This window comes from Clavelina lepadiformis, chromosome 1 (assembly GCF_947623445.1).
Source record: "Clavelina lepadiformis chromosome 1, kaClaLepa1.1, whole genome shotgun sequence".
Taxonomy (NCBI): domain Eukaryota; kingdom Metazoa; phylum Chordata; class Ascidiacea; order Aplousobranchia; family Clavelinidae; genus Clavelina; species Clavelina lepadiformis.
This window is the reverse complement of record NC_135240.1, coordinates 24537942-24554341: the sequence shown is the minus strand read 5'-3', so window position 1 is coordinate 24554341 and position 16400 is coordinate 24537942. Positions and strand designations below refer to the sequence as shown.

Sequence of the window (16400 nt, the reverse complement as noted above, 5' to 3'; positions counted from 1 at the left end):
ACATAAGCGAATCACTTTAATTTATGCCTATCCGAGTGCAATTATGTCGAAGAGGAGGATTTTTTGTCACCAACACCTATATTACGCCTTTTTTCGAGAACGTTTCTTTCAACAAGACATATAATTAAAGCCAAACATATCAGCATCTTCATACTAAATACTTTACAACACTTACAACACCCACATAATTTTCGTCTTTTATTTTAATACAAAGAGCAATATCCATCTGTTACCAGTTATTACTATTCGTCATCGTATACATAAGGCACAATTTAACCCACAACACGGTGTATGCCTATTATAAACCAATTTACGATCTTCTGTGACGGGTGTGATTTTCGATAAGATTAGAAGCCTCTCATATACATTTACGCTTGATATATATACAATTATTTCATATTCTACAAGAAAACAAATAATTTATATAACATTCATGATAGATGTATGATACAATCAATACTGGATTGGGTAAAAATATACTTGGGTGAAAACATGGAGCAGCAGCAAGTACGTATGCTGGAAAGGGTGCCATTTATAATAGCAGTTAATCCTAATGTTTTTCATTGCTTGCAGCTTTACTGACCCCCGCGGGTCTATAACTTTATACGTTGTTTACGGGCTTAGGTTTTGTCGTTTGCGCATAGGATTTAGTTATTTACGCCAAGATAGCTAAAATTATGTCGCTGAAATTTTTTTTTTGTCTTCTTTCAGTTTGAATGTAAATAGAAGACTTCGCACATAATTTTATCCAAATCACCGAATATAGAAATATTTTTCAATTTATTTTCTTTGAAAATATCCACACAGTGGGATCTTAACAGTGGGATCTTTGCTTAATCAACACGATTCTTCTGTTCGTCTTGCGAGACATCAAGTTGGTGTAAATGGATGTGAAATTAAGTCACATTAAACTCTAAGCCAACAAAGACGTAGTGTTATGGCCATGGCCTCAAAGAACGTGAACCATCTAAAGCTATGCTTGTATGTAATTTCGTAATCATACGTGTTGTGAAGTACTTAACGTGCTTCAAAGCTAAGGTTGTTAATGTTGAATTTCAGAGATTAAAGTGTGCTTTCAGACTTGAAACCAGACCAAATAAAGACGGCATAATTTTTATCATCGCATTTTTAACCAGAGCGATCCCACTAATTAAAATTTTCAACCTTTACTGTGTTACGTCATTCTCGTAACGCAGACGCTTTGATCTACAAACGTCTATTAATTATCACAAACTAACTCAATTAATGAATAAGCTTTGCTTAGATTGTACGAAGGCTCTTGATGTTGTAAAAATCTCTCATTCGCTTTTTTGTGGTTTTTTATCTATCAGATGATCGTTAGAGATAGCATCATGTCTCGTATGAAATATGCTCTATATTGTTGGGTTCCCTTTTATGTAGTCGGGCTGTAAATATACACTATAGCTTGCTCTTTACTTGAACCCTATCGCTTGTGTACACTTTAAAATTGGTTCTGACTTTTCGTCGGGTTTAATCATACAACTTGGTAACATTCAACGGCATTTTCTCTTGATGCTGTTGGGAATATCTATATACAGTACAATAGACTGTAATCTCTTGCACTTTGTTTATGTATATTATTGCTGTTGAAAAAGCATACTATTACAACCAACAGTTACGATAGTTCGTTAACAATACAGCACATCAGTTGAACGAGAGCATTCTAAACTGATATAAAGATATATTCAAGTGATCTTTGATTATAGGGACAACATTAATCTTATCATGAGCAAAATAACACAAGTCCGTTTAATCAAAAAACTATAAAGTAAGAAATCGATTTTTTCTACTTAAACCGTTTATTTTGTCTATAGAAGTTGTAAAATAGCACCATAATGCATGCAACTAGCAGCTTTTAACTGCGTCAACTTATATGCTAGGATAATCTCTACCCTAAAAAGTTACACTAACCAAACCACCCCTGATTGTTTTAACCAAGTTGTTAAAATGCTATCGTAGGATTTAAACGCTTTCATAGAGATCTTAATATTTAGCTATTTGAAGGTTCTTTGCCATACAACAGTTAAAAGCCAAATGTCCTATATGCTAAGGCTTCTGTCACATTGTTAAGATATTTAGGTTTTACATTTAGTAATTTCAGGTTAGGAACAAATATAGGCTACCGTGAGCAAAATTAAGAAACTCCGTTTAATTAAGCAAATAGCGACTAATTATTAAAATAAAAATTATATTTTCCTGCTTAAGCAGTTTATTATGTTTGTAGAATTAGTTAGTCTATACAATAGCATAAGTATAGATCTCATAGTCCCAGTATTGTCTTTTGCCAGAGTTTACAACGTTCTTCTATCAGGTGATCGTCCACAGCCATCTCCATCTGCACCTTTAAATGTTGCTTCGAATTCAAATCGTACAGTGGCCACTTCACGTCAACTTTCTTTCCTTTGTTTGGATTTCTGTAAAATTGCGTCTTTTAGTTTTACCTTCCTTTCCATCCAAACTATCTTGATTTAAAATCTTAAAGTCTAGGACGTAGACTATGTGTATCTAACAAAACAAGTTTACTATACAATAACATCTTGTATAAAAAAAAAACGCATTTAGTGGACAATAAACTAAATCGAAAACCTGCTGCAGCATTTTTTTTTCAAAACTTCAAAATCAAAACAACATTTTTAATTTTAAGGTTAGACACGATGCTTCACTCACCCAGTAGTAGCAAAATTCACAAGGTATTTTATCCACGCTTTGCTGAGTTCAATTTCATCGGAAGAAAATTTACATTTGGTGAGCAATTCACCATTCATTAGAGGCATCCCGAATGTAAACACTATATCATCTTCGTGGTCGCATTGGCAGAAATCAGGCTTTTTCTTCATATTCACAGCGTATTCGTCGTCATGGTGACATTTCAACTGTTGCGTCATGACGTACATGTAGGTAGGTTGTTTCCTTCCTGAAATCATTCATATTATAGCCATTATTTAACAACTTAATTTTTTCTGAATTACAAATTCTTTGCAATGCTGTGTTAACTTGCTCGAAACTGAACTTGAGCCAAGGTATGCAGCGTGGAGTAGAAATCGTGCTGGAAATCACAAGTAAATCTTGACCATCTTAGTCTGTCGTTTTTGGCAAGATCCTTCGTATAAGCTGATTTGACCGTTTCCACAGCTTTATCAATATCCTTAATCTAACGACATGTCCATAAAAGAATATCAAATTAAAAAGTTAACATTTCTTTATTTTCCGAAATTAGCAACAAGCCTAACATAAAATTTTAGACGTTCTCTACCTCTTGACCGCTGCAAGTTGAAATAACCATTTTACATAACTCAGTTGCTTCTTCTTCTGAATACCCTTCATAAAATTTGGGCGGACTCATAAAAATGTGTACCCCGCCATGCATTTCCGTGTTGTTGCATCCATTAATTGTAGGAATCGAGGACGATGGTTCGTTTTGCATCAACTTCTCCGGCCAGTCAGGTAAAAACTTACCGTCGATACAAATCGTGAAATTCATATACTAAGAAGCATTAACGGAAAATTTTAATAAAAAGGAGAGGAGACATAAAAATTATGCGTTTACTAAACTATTTACCTAAATTGAATAAAGATTAATAAAATTATCGATACTATCTTATGCCAAAAGCGTTTTGTTTATGTGAGTTCAATTATGACATGTTTAGGCGAAAATTTCTAAACAAACCGGAAATCCTATTATTCCTGCTTTTGACAAAGATTCAGCAGGTAAACACTTCAACTTCTGTAAAATGATGTCGGGCTTTGACTCTGTGATATTCAGTTCTTCCAAAAACATTTTTAAAAAGTCGTTGTTGTCTTCTTTTATGATTTCTTATTAAAACAAATGTTGCCATGAAATTCACAAAAAGTTAAATGTTTATATACGAAACTATTGGCAATTAGCAAAATATACCAGGCATCGAAAAAGTGCCACTGTGCTGTATAGCTTTATGAAACAATCCTTTCGACAATGGTGAAACCATATGCAAGTCAGAAGATATCGCCCCCATACTTTCTCCAAATATCGTCACATTATCAGAGTTTCCACCAAAGTTTTTTATGTTACCCTTCACCCATCTACAAATAAAATACATTGTCTGCTTTGGTGCATCAACCAGCAGGGCAAGTACATAAACAGCATGCTTACTGCAAAGCCATGACTTGGTCCAACATTCCGAAATTTCCTGGACACGCCGTGTCTCTGCCCAGACTCAAAAATCCGAAGACACTCACGCGATAATTGGGCACAACCAGCACCACGTCATGTAGACCGCAAATCACCTGTCCATTAGAAGCTCCGTTGTTACCGAACAGAAATGCGCCTCCATAGAACCAAACCATAACCTTGAAATGAATTTCAGTTGGTGGAAATTTGCAACCTTTGTATATAGAGACTGGGCTTGAAAAGTATAATCCTACTACAGCAACCAGCATGCTTACTGGCATATCTGCTTTTTTGTTGGGATTATTGGTGTAAACTCTCAAATACAAGCAGTCTTCATCCACAAGTTCATTGTCATTCTCAAACTCTTGCACTTCCGGATGGTAAAAATTTAATTCTTTTATAGCATCAATGCTCTGTTGGGGAATTGGATCTCCTTCCACGCAATCCCTTATTCCATCCCATGGCTCACATCTGCAGCAACAAATATTCAAAATGTTTAACTAAGACCTATTTACATTGGTCAAATAATTGTTTACACACTTGTCTGGTGGCTCAAATCGAAGATCATCCACCGGCGGCTTCGCAAATGGTATTCTTGAATATCTCAATATCTCAATATCTCTAAGGAGTACTCTCATAAAAGTTTGCTTCAATTTTTATTGAGATTCAAGATGGTTATAGTATGAAAGTTGTACGAACCAATTTGTTAATTTAGCCAATGTTCAATCAGCAAGTGGTTCGACAAATTTCTTGTTAAAACTTATCCAGTATAGTATTACAGAATCCCTTTTTTATTGAAATCTGCAGTTTTAAGCATCTATGAAGTTTGCGATATTATTTTGCCGCAATTCCGTTAAACTTATCACGTGACCTTTTGCAAATTTTAATACAAGCCATAAGATTAAATCTGTATATAAAATATAAACAATTTCAATATCACTACTGCTCATTTTTCATTAGGTTTTAGTAACCTATCATTCGGTCTTTCCTATATGGTTAATAGGCTTTCGCATTGCAAGACCAACTTTGCTGCAAATTCTTTTTTCTGCAAGGATCGAAGTTTTGGGTTATTTCTAAACACCATATGCTTTTTATTATCTGTGACTTGACGCTAATCGTGACTTCCTAAAAGCTGGTAATAATGTTGTTTTATCGTAAACTGTAACTGGAGCCGAACAGACATAAGCTATCATCAACAGATAGTGCATCTCCGAAAATCATTTCTGCCATACAATATCTATTATGGCTCCGTATAACCATAGACTTTGGTCAAAAATTATTTTTTTGTTTGTATATGTTTTTGTTGTGGGGGGGATGGGGGGAGAACAAACTCGTTTATCGATTTTTGTAAAAAAAAAAAGCGACAAAGTGAGGCAACTGAATTTCCAAATATTCCTTTAGTGTTCGCATATGGAAAAGCTGATAGACGTATTCTTGTTCCAAAAATCTGCTTTCGAGATTAAAAAAGCCCAACGTAGCAAACTTAGCGGTTGTACAACCGATCTTATATGTTTTGGAGGAAACAGAGACAACAGTGTAACCGAGCTAATATGTGATTATAAAACCAATGTTTATTCAAATCGCTCGAAGGACTGCAATTTTCTATCTATAAATAGCTTATTTGAAAATAAAATATGCACCACCATGTTCAAAGCCAAGCATCAATTGCTTCCTCCATTATTTTCAGATTTTTTCCTAATAAATTTATCGAGATATGCTAATTCACTAAGAAATCAAAACAATTTTTGCCTTCCCTTTTACAGTAAATCCTTAACCCAACAAACTATTCGATATATAGGACCAAAAATTGGAATTCTCTGCCTAAGGATTTGAAACTTTTGGAAAATAAGACAACTTTTTATAAAAAATTGAAAATTTATTTTGCTTCATCATCACACTTGTATGACACTATGTGGCAATTGTAAATATACACTGTGTAAATCTGCACTCCAGCACCAAGCACTTTCATATATTTTATTGCGCTATACACTTGTTTTTCTCTTTATTATTTATATATTTTCAATTGTATTTCACTAATGGATGTTTACTGACTTTAAGTCACATTCAATGTTATTGAGTTTAGGCAAATTTTAGTAATACTGGAACTGTAATCATATTGACGAGGTTTCACTGAATTTTAAAAAACACGTTCAATTGCAGTAGCCTATCTCTCTTTTAACTTCAAAATATTTAAAGCTTTCCTCACCACTTGCCACCAAATTTGTTGTTGCCAAACTTTAGACGTAGGCAGTAAGCATCCAGCATGCGCACGACAAGTAGGCTACCTTTTGATAAAGCACTTTGATAAGATGATGGTATTGGAAATTTCGAATCGGATTAAGAAAATTATACGTCAGTCTGTTTATTTTATTAACTTGTAAATTTTCAAATCTCAAAAAACAACTAAAAGACTGGAACCAGTTACTGGATTGAAACGTCACTACTAGCGCCACTCAAGGCTTCAGCTTCGGACCAAGAGGGGTTACTTTTCAGCACTGCCATCTATTGGACAGCATTGGCATCTTTTTCCGTACATCATTGTCGATGTACCTGTGAAGTTTCCATCTTACAACGACAAGTATTGTCATCACATCTTCCAAAGTGTATCATTGGTGTGCATTCTTGCTGTACAAACTCGGGCTAATCAACAACGTTCTTCCTTAGTGCTATGGCCATCAGAAACCGGGCTATTGCCCAGGATAGGGTTTCTTTTCCCATCCACTGATGTACAGGACTGAAGCAATTTTCATTCATCAGTTGCTTGAACACACCACCTGCTCGTTTGCTTAATTTTCGCTTTTTCAATTTATGTTTTATGGATTTAACTAATTATAGGTATAGTGGCCGTGCTAGTTGTTACCAGCAAATATCAACGTTATTTCTCTTGAGAACGTTTTAAAGCTTTTCGGCTTTGTCACTTTTTTCTGTTCATTGGCGCGTGTTAGTAACAACTGGCTTGATTTTTCGTCCACACCGCGCTTTTGGCGAAAAATAAAATGATTGATTGATTGAAACACGCATTTTGTCCAACTCAGAAATGGTGCAAAAGATTGCTCATCGTACGATCGAATTTCGACTCTCACGATTAGACCAATACTTTCTGCATGCACTTACCTCAAGGAATAACACTCATGGATGTCTTCACTAGGTTTGCATGTCATTTTTTTCAGCTACAGGCATGTGTCCGCATATGCAACTCTAAAAGCATATGCCGACATGTAGGCTACGGTATGGAAATTTACAGTAAACTTAAGATATTATATTTCAGAATCTATAAACGAAAACCGTTATATTGTCAGTGGTGGCGCCAAGGGTGGCTTTATCCGGTCAAAAAATAGATCATGCGGTAGCAGTAACATATTGTTTTACTCGGATCAACTGGAATGTAAAAGTTTAATCTATTATGCTTATTGTCTATTACTGCAAACTTCTACGCACAAATAACTGCAGCTCCATTTCAAATAGGCGAATAATATCCACAAATCACAGCAACAAAGTAACTCACGTTTCCTGAATTAAGGTATAACAGAAATATCACATTTCTACTATGTAACACCCAGCATACATACATACATACATACATCCGGCTTCATCGCAAAAATCGCCAAAAGGGCGTAAGAACTGTTTCTAATTGTTTTAATTAACGCTCTGGCAATACGAATAAATAAGTAATGAACGAAATTTCATAGTGCAGGTAGTGTTTTATTCAACAATTTGTAACGATCTCGAATCAAATGATCACTAACTGCCAACGGGAATCGCACATTCAGATGACGCTGCGAGTCGAAATCATACTGAGGCCATTCCACATCGACTTTCTTTCCTTTATTTGGATTTCTATGGATTGTGACAACAAAAAATGTGGATACAACACTAAACCATCCATACATGGTTTTAAGTATAATATCCTAAAATACTTTGCAAGTAAGCCTATAAATTTATGTTATACATATTTACTTTGCAAGTGTATATTTTATTAACAAAAATATCCTAGCCATAGTCTGCTGTAATCTATCTTAATTGTTGAGAAATGTTCAGAATTAAAGAACTAACCCAGTGGTAGCAAAATTCAAAAGGTAAGTCATCCAAGCTTTGCTGAGAGCTACTTCGTCCGAAGAAAATTTGCATTTTTTCGACATTTTCCCGTTCATTAAAGGTTTTCCGAAGGTGTACACAAAATCGTCGGAATGGTCGCATTCGCAAAAGTCCGGTTTCTTCTTCATTTCCATAAGGAAGTCGGCGTCGTGGTGACATTTCATTCGTTGCGTCATAAAGTATAAGTAAGATGGTTGTCCTGTTCCTGAAACGAAAGTGACTTCAAAATGTATTTTGGCTCTCGGATTTATCGGATTATCATATTGCGTTAGCAGAAAAATGTTTCAAAGCTCACTCACTACTTTGGTTTCGGACTTGCTCAAGGGCAGGAACTGTGAAGAAAACATCTCTTTGGAATTGGCAAGGGATCTTAGACCAACGAAGCTTGTCGTTGGCTGAAAAATCCTTTGCATAACTTGACTTGACAAGACCCACGGCTTCATCAAACTGATCCACCTGAACAGTTCTTGAAAGTCAAATCTCATTAGGCCTATACTGTATTCCAAAAACAGAAAAAATATCTACAGAAAAGACATCGTATTTGCACTTGGATACCAAAAATTTACAAAGCTAATAGAAAAAATGCGACTATAGTTTATCATATCAGTTTATAAGTAATATCGCTTTTATAAGAACCCAAAAATTTACAACGTGCTTGGTCACCTGGCGGCATAAGAGAGGTATCCACATTTTACACATTCTGGAACCTTCTTCTTCAGAAAAACCTTCGAAGAATTGAGGAGGGTTATAGATAGTCAACATCCCGCTTGTTTCGCTGTTGTTACAACCAACAATCGAAGGAACAGTTGCAGCAGCGCCATCTTTCAACAAATTCTCCGGCGGTTTGGGCAAAAATTTGCCGTCAACAACTGCACCAAAAGTTTGCATTTTCTGCCACGTAAATAAGGACAATGTTGAAAATACAAATAAATGTTTGTAAGACCAAAAACATGGTTTACATGGTTTATAATTAGGTTTCGGCTACGCTTAAACAAACAAAACAAACAAATGAATTTCCATAAAGTGCGAATTAACAACATTGACTGTACATATATTTCGAGTGCAGCAAAAATGTTATACCGACCGCTAATCCTTTTACGGCTGCTTCTGCTACCTCTTGGGCCGGTAAAGACTTTAACTTTTGTACGATAGCTTCTGGATCTGTTTCTGCGATCTTCAGATGTTGCAAAAACATCTTCAAAACAACGCTATTGTCTTCTTTTACCAAACCTATAGTTATTTCAAAACAGTATATAGTTACAGAAAGTTTTTCCAAATGCTTTGCGGAGCAAGACAATGTGTAAGTACCGGGCAAACGGACGGTGCCACTGTGCTGTATAGCTTTATGAAATAATCCTTTCGACAAAGGTGACAAAAGATGCAAAGCCACAGACGTTGCCCCGGCACTTTCTCCAAATATGGTCACGTTATCAGAGTTTCCACCAAAATTCTTTATGTTGTCTTGCACCCATCTACAAAAGAAGGCTTTAAATGGTTGTGAAAACAATTTACTCCTGTAAGAGTTATATAGACCTGTTCTATGAAAAGGTGCTTGTATTACTATATATATCTTAAATCTGACTGCCTTAGAAAACTCTCGATAAGAACATCTATAATTTTCACGACGAGCCTCTTTGACAATGGAACTGCTCACATTTTGTAAACAAACAACAGTGGATATAGCCTATACTTACCGTAAAGCCATTAGTTGATCTAACATTCCAACATTTCCTGAATACGAGGTGGCTTTTCCCAGACTAAGAAATCCGAAAACATTAACGCGATAGTTGGGTACAACCAGGACCACGTCATGTAAACCGCAAAGGACCTGCCCAGGATAAAATCCACTTTCGCCGAATTGAAAACCGCCACCATAGAACCAAACCATAACCTATATAGAGATAAATAGATCGGCAGCGGGAACTCAATTGTGCTTAATGTTTGGTTTAAGTATAATCACGATCATTTACTGGCATATTTGCAGCATTTGAAGGGCTAGCTGTATAAACCCTCAAGTATAAACAATCTTCATTCACTGATGCATCCATGTCGCTTTCGAATTCGCGGATATCTGGGAGATACGAAGAAAATTGATGACCAAGCTCATGCACTTGCATCGGAATTGGTTCCGGTTTAGTGCATTCTTTCACACTATCCCACGAGTCGCATCTGACAAAGCATGTATTATTGGAAGAAACTTCTGTTAAAATTCTTAAAAGTACGTCAATTTTACACACTTCTCTGGAGGCTCAAAACGTAGATCACCCACTGGCGGCTTCGCAAATGGTATTCTTGAATATCTGAAAACTTGTTTTGCTTCTTGTGCTTTCGCTAGAGGGCAGGCTCTACCTTTGACCTTGCCATAAACAGTTTCAACAATCGGACATTCAGTCATGGTTGATTTATTGTAGGCCTACTGAAATATCCAACATTTAGATTCGTTATACCATATACGTTATATAAACAAAAATGCGTTTCTATTCGCAAACTTTAATGTGTTTTTTTCGAAACTGTTTTATTGCAGTGTAGACTATTTGAAAAAAAAAGTTCACATGCAGCACGTTATACTACGCTTATTTTCGATGCTTCCAATTTTGATGGAAGAAAACAAGCGTGTCCAAAAGCTTTTGTAATACAGACGGTAGAATTGTTTTCCCAACAAAACGGATTTTTTTCGAAAACCTTTCCGCAAATATTTTCTACGAATGGCTGTACACAGCGGTTAAGTGCAATTACCGAAGTTCCTGTTGCACAGCAGAATAATCAGTTGTCAACAAGCGCTTGAGCTTTAGCAGAAATCAAGCGTTTACAGTACGCAAGCATTGACAAATTGAATGTCAGATGTTTCTTGGCGATTTAGCAAAGTCCCACGCATCTTTCTTAAGTTGTTTTTTAGAAATAGCTCATAACGCTTTCCTTAGCAACTTGTTGCTCTGCTGGTGTTACGTTTCGTCACGCTTGGTTGGCGATCGGTGATACATGCACGCGTGCATTGTTTTGAGCTCATACAAACAACAGAATAGTTCTTGTAAAGAGACGTTTCAGTAATGTTGTCAGTTTATACCTCGAACAAATAACTATACAAGCATATGATTATTTATAGACAAATCAGATCATTACATCAAAATCGAGAAGTGTTGTGTCAGGCTACTCCTTTAGTCAGAAATCCTAAAGAATGAAAGGTATCGAATCCGATGAACTAGAAATTTAAGTAAGGTTTACCACACATTCTTAGTTGCTCTACAAGAACGTCTGCAGCAATCTGAGAGAATTCGCCCTCCACAATCCGCCCATGCACAGCGAAGCCGATGAATCCGTATATTTTACTGCTTGTTATGCGCTTAATCACTCATTACATTTCTCTGTAAACAAATTTTGAAATTATTGATCGATGTTTATATAACCTTGCGCTATTACTCACTGATACTGTAATCCCAGTTTGTTTTTCGATAAAAACATAATATAGCTGCTACTAAAGCCAACTGTACAGTAACTTGGTCGCTTGTTTTGAACGGCCTAAGGCTAAGCCTACACACTTTGCTACATAAAGCTCCAGCGAGCGTAGGAGAGAAAGTGAGGAATCAACTAAATAAAGGCGCTGGTTTGAGAGAATGGGAATCGGATTTAACTTTGTTTTGCTATCAAGGGAACGAAAGGCTATGGCTTGTGTTAGCATGAAATTCATTACAAAGCTGGCAAAGTTTTCTTCCACATCTTGTATCGTTCTTCAATCAAATGATCATCTTCCTTGATCGGGACGTCTACCGATAAATGTAGTCTTCCGTGTGGTTCATATTTGGGCCATTCGTGATCCACTTTTTCTCCCATATTGGGGTCTCTGTATTTTAAAGGTAGGTGGTATTTCGAGACGTTGAAAAATGTGAATTATTTGCAAAGTATTAGGAAATGAGAACCGTTCGGAGAATAAACACCAAAGTTAAATACAGGTAACCAATAACCACTAATTTATATCTTCGCATAAATAACAAGTGAAAGTTAACTCAAAACGTCAGTAAATAAAATGAGTGCTGATTTCCAATTAAACTGCCATCTAATGTCATCAAAAGACATTTGATCGCAGCATTATACGCGTTATAACTTAATTCTTGAATTAAGTTTAATACTAACTTGTTTGAATAATTTAGAGTGTTTTCTTAGCTCACCCGGTCAGAGCAAAATTTGCAATGTACTTCATCCAGATCACGCTCAAATTCTCTTCATCTTCGCTAAACCTACACTCACGTGACTTGTTCCCCTGCATCAAGGGCACACCGAATGTGAAATAGATGTCGTCAGAGTGATCACATTCGCAGAATTCATCTCTCTTCTTCATCTCCATCGAAAAGTCATCGTCGTAGTAGCATTTCATGCGGTGTTTCATGAAGTAGAAATAGGTCGGGTGACCGTTTCCTGCAAATTAAATCTTTTCGAGTTACTACTGTACAAATCCTTGTTGAAATGATAAACAAGAATAAAAGTAAGTTAACACCAGAATGCAATAAAGCCTGGCTGATGGAAGGCACGAGAAAAAGAGGGTCGCTGACAAAAGCCGAAGCCATTCTTTCCCACTTCAGCGGGTCGTTGTCAGAAAAATCTTTTTCGTAAATGCTTTTCACAGTTTCTAAGGCCTGGTCAACTTTCTCTAGCTGTATACAAACAAAAATCTACTTCAGTTGCATCGCTTAGTGAGCAAGTTATTGCCGGTCACCAAGATCTAACCGTATGGAATCATACAAAGAAAGAATGATTTTAATGAGGACATGTATCATCTACCTTATATTGCATGTTGTCTAACATAAAAACTTTCGCTTTTTCGAACCAAGCCTTTTCCGTGCTTGAGCTGAAAAAGATTTTTGGTCGAGTAGTCCTCAACAAACAGGCCCCTTCTGTGCTATTACAGCCAATTATTGACGGGACAGGGGTAGTATGACCTTGTTGCAGCAGCTTGCTCGGGTGCTCAATTACGAAATCTCCATCTACAACGACTGCAAATATGTCCAGTTTCTGCATGCAAGTGAATTGAAACCAGGTTTGTCAAGGCAGAGGAGTTTAGACTATTCACTGACATTATGATCCGAAACATGTTTGTTGTGTAATAATGTGTACATCTAAAACGATTATACCGGTCCAAGTGATTTCGTTTTTTCAATAATTTCTTGAGCTGGAAGCCTTTTTAGATGAGCAATAATATCTGTTTGATTGGTAGCAGTAATATGAAGGGCCTTCAAGTAGGCTTTCAAAGCCCCAGTATATTCTTTTCTGACAATATCTGAGAGCAAAAAATTAACTTGGGGTTATACTAAAACCAATGAGTACCGGAAGGCCATAAATTAAAACAAATCCTTTTGCATACACTATCTACAAATCATCATTGGTTTATTGCTATATAGTCATTTTCTACAAACTAATTGTTGGAAGAACTTCGGAGAACTATTAAGGCCCATTGTTAGAAGCACTAATTAACAACTTATTTAAAAGTAAATATTAGAGCGTTATGGTTAGGCTACAAAGTCAATAGGCTACATTGCAAGTTAGCAGCTCCGCTATGTTGCATGGCTCGATGAAACAATCCTCTCGACACCGGAGAAAAAAGATGCAGACCAACCGACACGGCACCTGCGCTCTCGCCGAATATGGTAACATTTTCGGGGTCACCTCCAAACTCGCGAATGTTGTCACGTGTCCACCTATATAACCATCGAGTACAGCGCTATATAAATAGGAGATCATCACGGTTTGTGATTGTCTATACTATTACTCGGTGACCAAAAGAGAAAGTTTTCCACATATCTGCCTGATCTCAGTCTTACTGCAAAGCCATGACTTGGTCCCATAGACCCATATTCCCTGGATAGGCTGTCTCTCTTCCCATTGTGAAAAAACCAAAGATGTTGACGCGGTAATTCGGGACAACAACTACCACGTCATGCAAACCGCAAAGTGCTTGAGCGTCGTAGCCGCTTGCACCACCCGTTTGAAATCCACCACCGAAAATCCAATACAACACCTGATGAAGAAAACAGTATCTTTCTTATTTTATGAAAGAAACAATTTATTGCCAAATAGTATAAATTTGCAGGGGAAACCCGATGATAGCCTACACAAAAGCTTTAACCTTGATAAAAAAATTAGGCTTATTGTTATAGCCCAACTACTGTAGGCCTACATCTTTGTCACGTATGAAATAGTTGAGTCGACAATTTAGGTTTTCATCTTTCAGTATAAACATACCGGCATATTTGCTGTTTTGCTCGGGTTTGTAGTGTACACGGTCACGTGCAGACAATCCTCATCCAGCTTAGAAAAAGGTTCATCAAACTGATTCACTGTTGTTAGAAGGTGGTCGGTAGCTTTTCCGGCGTCAGCATTTTGCATTGGACAAGGAGGCATTTCAACAGCCGCCAAGACTCCATTCCACGAACTACATCTACAGAAGAAAAGATGCTTTGCTATGGCCACAAGTATTGTTGCCGATATAATCACTTCTTCTATTTCTTACCTTTGCGGTCGTTCAAAACGCAGCTCTCTTGTCGGGGGCTTGGCGTAGGGAATACCAGCATATCTAAATACCTGCTTTGACCTCTTCGGTTTTGCTCGTAAACAAGATCGACCTTCGATATTACCACAAGCAATTTGAACTACCGGACATTCAGCCATTCAAAACGCTGTCGCTATACCTGCGTAGACGCCAAACAATGCAACAATATTTTAGGCCTACAGCTTTAAGTGTGGGGCTAGTGGCTAGCACAAATAAAAGATTATTTAATATCAAAGAAGTACGTTAGGCCTGCAGCCTAAACAAATTGACTAAAGAACTTTGAAAAGAATAGTCACTCTTCAGGTAATTGTCGCCAAAAATCCGTCCCAGACTTGCCATCCTTGTAACGCAATACTCGGCATTTGTGACGTTTTAAAAACGACTTTGAGTAACCACAAGCCGCTTGCAAACCGGAAGCCTATGTTTATATCAATTCAGTGCAAACCAGCTACGATTTTAAAAGAAAGATCGTTTGTTGTTCACATGATTTAATAGGTTGGGTAAACGATATAATCAAAGAGTGATTATTTATTTTGTTGAACAAAGGAAGTAGCCTAAAAAAGTTATGGTTGAAATGGTTAGCGACAGCTTAGTTCCATACTTGTATAACCTACTGTAGAAAGCCTACGTATGTTACTTATAAGCAGTTTGTGGTCGATTATGTCTACCAAGTAATCGAGTAAACGTTAATTTAATGGTTTTATTTGATTCGCAATCGGCCTTTGTGGACTATATTGTTACGAATAAATCGAAAAATTACGCAAAAACTCAGGCATTACTCAATTAATTCGTCGACTTTTCTAAGATTTTAGTCAATTAATTCGAATAAACTGTGTGTTTTGAACAAATACATCGATTACTTTTCATAACCATAAACCTCATATAGCTTATATAATTAGGCTACTTCTAGAACGTTAATCAAATAACCGATCGAGTAAAGCAGTGATTTCAACTTATAACTTTGTTACATTAGCTTCGAAATATAACAGGAAAAATAGTAGGCCTATAACTAAGCTTTAACTCTGACTACGACAGGTTTTATATATATCACACCTAAAAAACCCTGGGGAGCATTTTGGAAATATTGTAGCCTAGGCTCGATAAACCTCCGTAAGTTGTGACCCCTTCTAAAAGTTTTGCTGTTTTAATTCATATTTATGCAGTAGCATGTCGTTCTCCATTTACGTTATTGTGATGCGTCACTGACATTGTTCGCAGCAATATAGGTGATGCTTGATTGACCGTGCAGTCTGTTGTGTCCTAAAAAAAAACTATTTATTGTTGTCCACACCAAACTGCCAAGACGCTAACCACTAAATTCATTTCTACTTGGGATAAAATTAATCGTTAAATATGGCTGGGAAATCGATTACAGTTGGACTTAATATGACGTACTACGAATAAATCGATTAGTTTTACTTTGGTACACTACAAGTCGAATGATAATCAACCGATTACTACAGACGAATCCTGAATTTATTCGATTACCAATAAAATGCTAACGATTGACTACGATCGATTACGAATAACGTTTATCCCAATCCTGCTTGTAGAAGGTTAAGTGTAGCCCTGCTTAACTATTACAAATAAACCGTCATA

General features: G+C 36.6%; 3 protein-coding genes across 5 annotated transcripts; all 3 read right to left on the bottom strand.

Annotated features, from left to right (window-relative positions):
* Nucleotides 1-1337: 1337 nt before the first annotated feature.
* LOC143449613 (acylcarnitine hydrolase-like) lies at nucleotides 1338-5294 on the bottom strand. Its single transcript, XM_076949883.1, has 9 exons — nucleotides 4709-5294; nucleotides 4444-4639; nucleotides 4151-4347; nucleotides 3917-4080; nucleotides 3689-3834; nucleotides 3275-3505; nucleotides 3016-3172; nucleotides 2689-2935; nucleotides 1338-2435 (listed from the first exon to the last, which is right to left on the bottom strand). The coding sequence occupies exons 1-9, from the start codon at nucleotides 4804-4806 to the stop codon at nucleotides 2282-2284; spliced, it is 1590 nt and encodes a 529-aa protein (XP_076805998.1). The 5' UTR covers nucleotides 4807-5294; the 3' UTR covers nucleotides 1338-2281.
* A 2248-nt stretch (nucleotides 5295-7542) lies between these two features.
* Nucleotides 7543-11916, bottom strand: LOC143460710 (cocaine esterase-like). Of its 3 annotated transcripts, none has more exons than XM_076958328.1 (10): nucleotides 11486-11916; nucleotides 10501-10679; nucleotides 10234-10432; nucleotides 9958-10154; nucleotides 9572-9735; nucleotides 9348-9493; nucleotides 8927-9154; nucleotides 8563-8719; nucleotides 8222-8468; nucleotides 7543-8005 (listed from the first exon to the last, which is right to left on the bottom strand). In XM_076958328.1, exons 2-10 carry the CDS (start codon nucleotides 10656-10658, stop codon nucleotides 7852-7854), a joined length of 1650 nt encoding a protein of 549 aa, XP_076814443.1. In that variant the 5' UTR covers nucleotides 10659-10679; nucleotides 11486-11916; the 3' UTR covers nucleotides 7543-7851. The 3 variants fall into 3 exon arrangements, with proteins under 3 accessions (XP_076814443.1, XP_076814440.1, XP_076814431.1); XM_076958325.1 differs by having other exon boundaries at nucleotides 10501-10676; XM_076958316.1 differs by lacking the exon at nucleotides 11486-11916 and having other exon boundaries at nucleotides 10501-11158.
* Nucleotides 11309-15797, bottom strand: LOC143460700 (carboxylesterase 5A-like). The gene is made up of 10 exons (XM_076958307.1): nucleotides 14763-15797; nucleotides 14495-14690; nucleotides 14074-14270; nucleotides 13787-13950; nucleotides 13387-13532; nucleotides 13037-13267; nucleotides 12753-12909; nucleotides 12427-12673; nucleotides 11952-12101; nucleotides 11309-11625 (listed from the first exon to the last, which is right to left on the bottom strand). The coding sequence occupies exons 1-10, from the start codon at nucleotides 14918-14920 to the stop codon at nucleotides 11616-11618; spliced, it is 1656 nt and encodes a 551-aa protein (XP_076814422.1). The 5' UTR covers nucleotides 14921-15797; the 3' UTR covers nucleotides 11309-11615.
* Nucleotides 15798-16400: the final 603 nt, after the last annotated feature.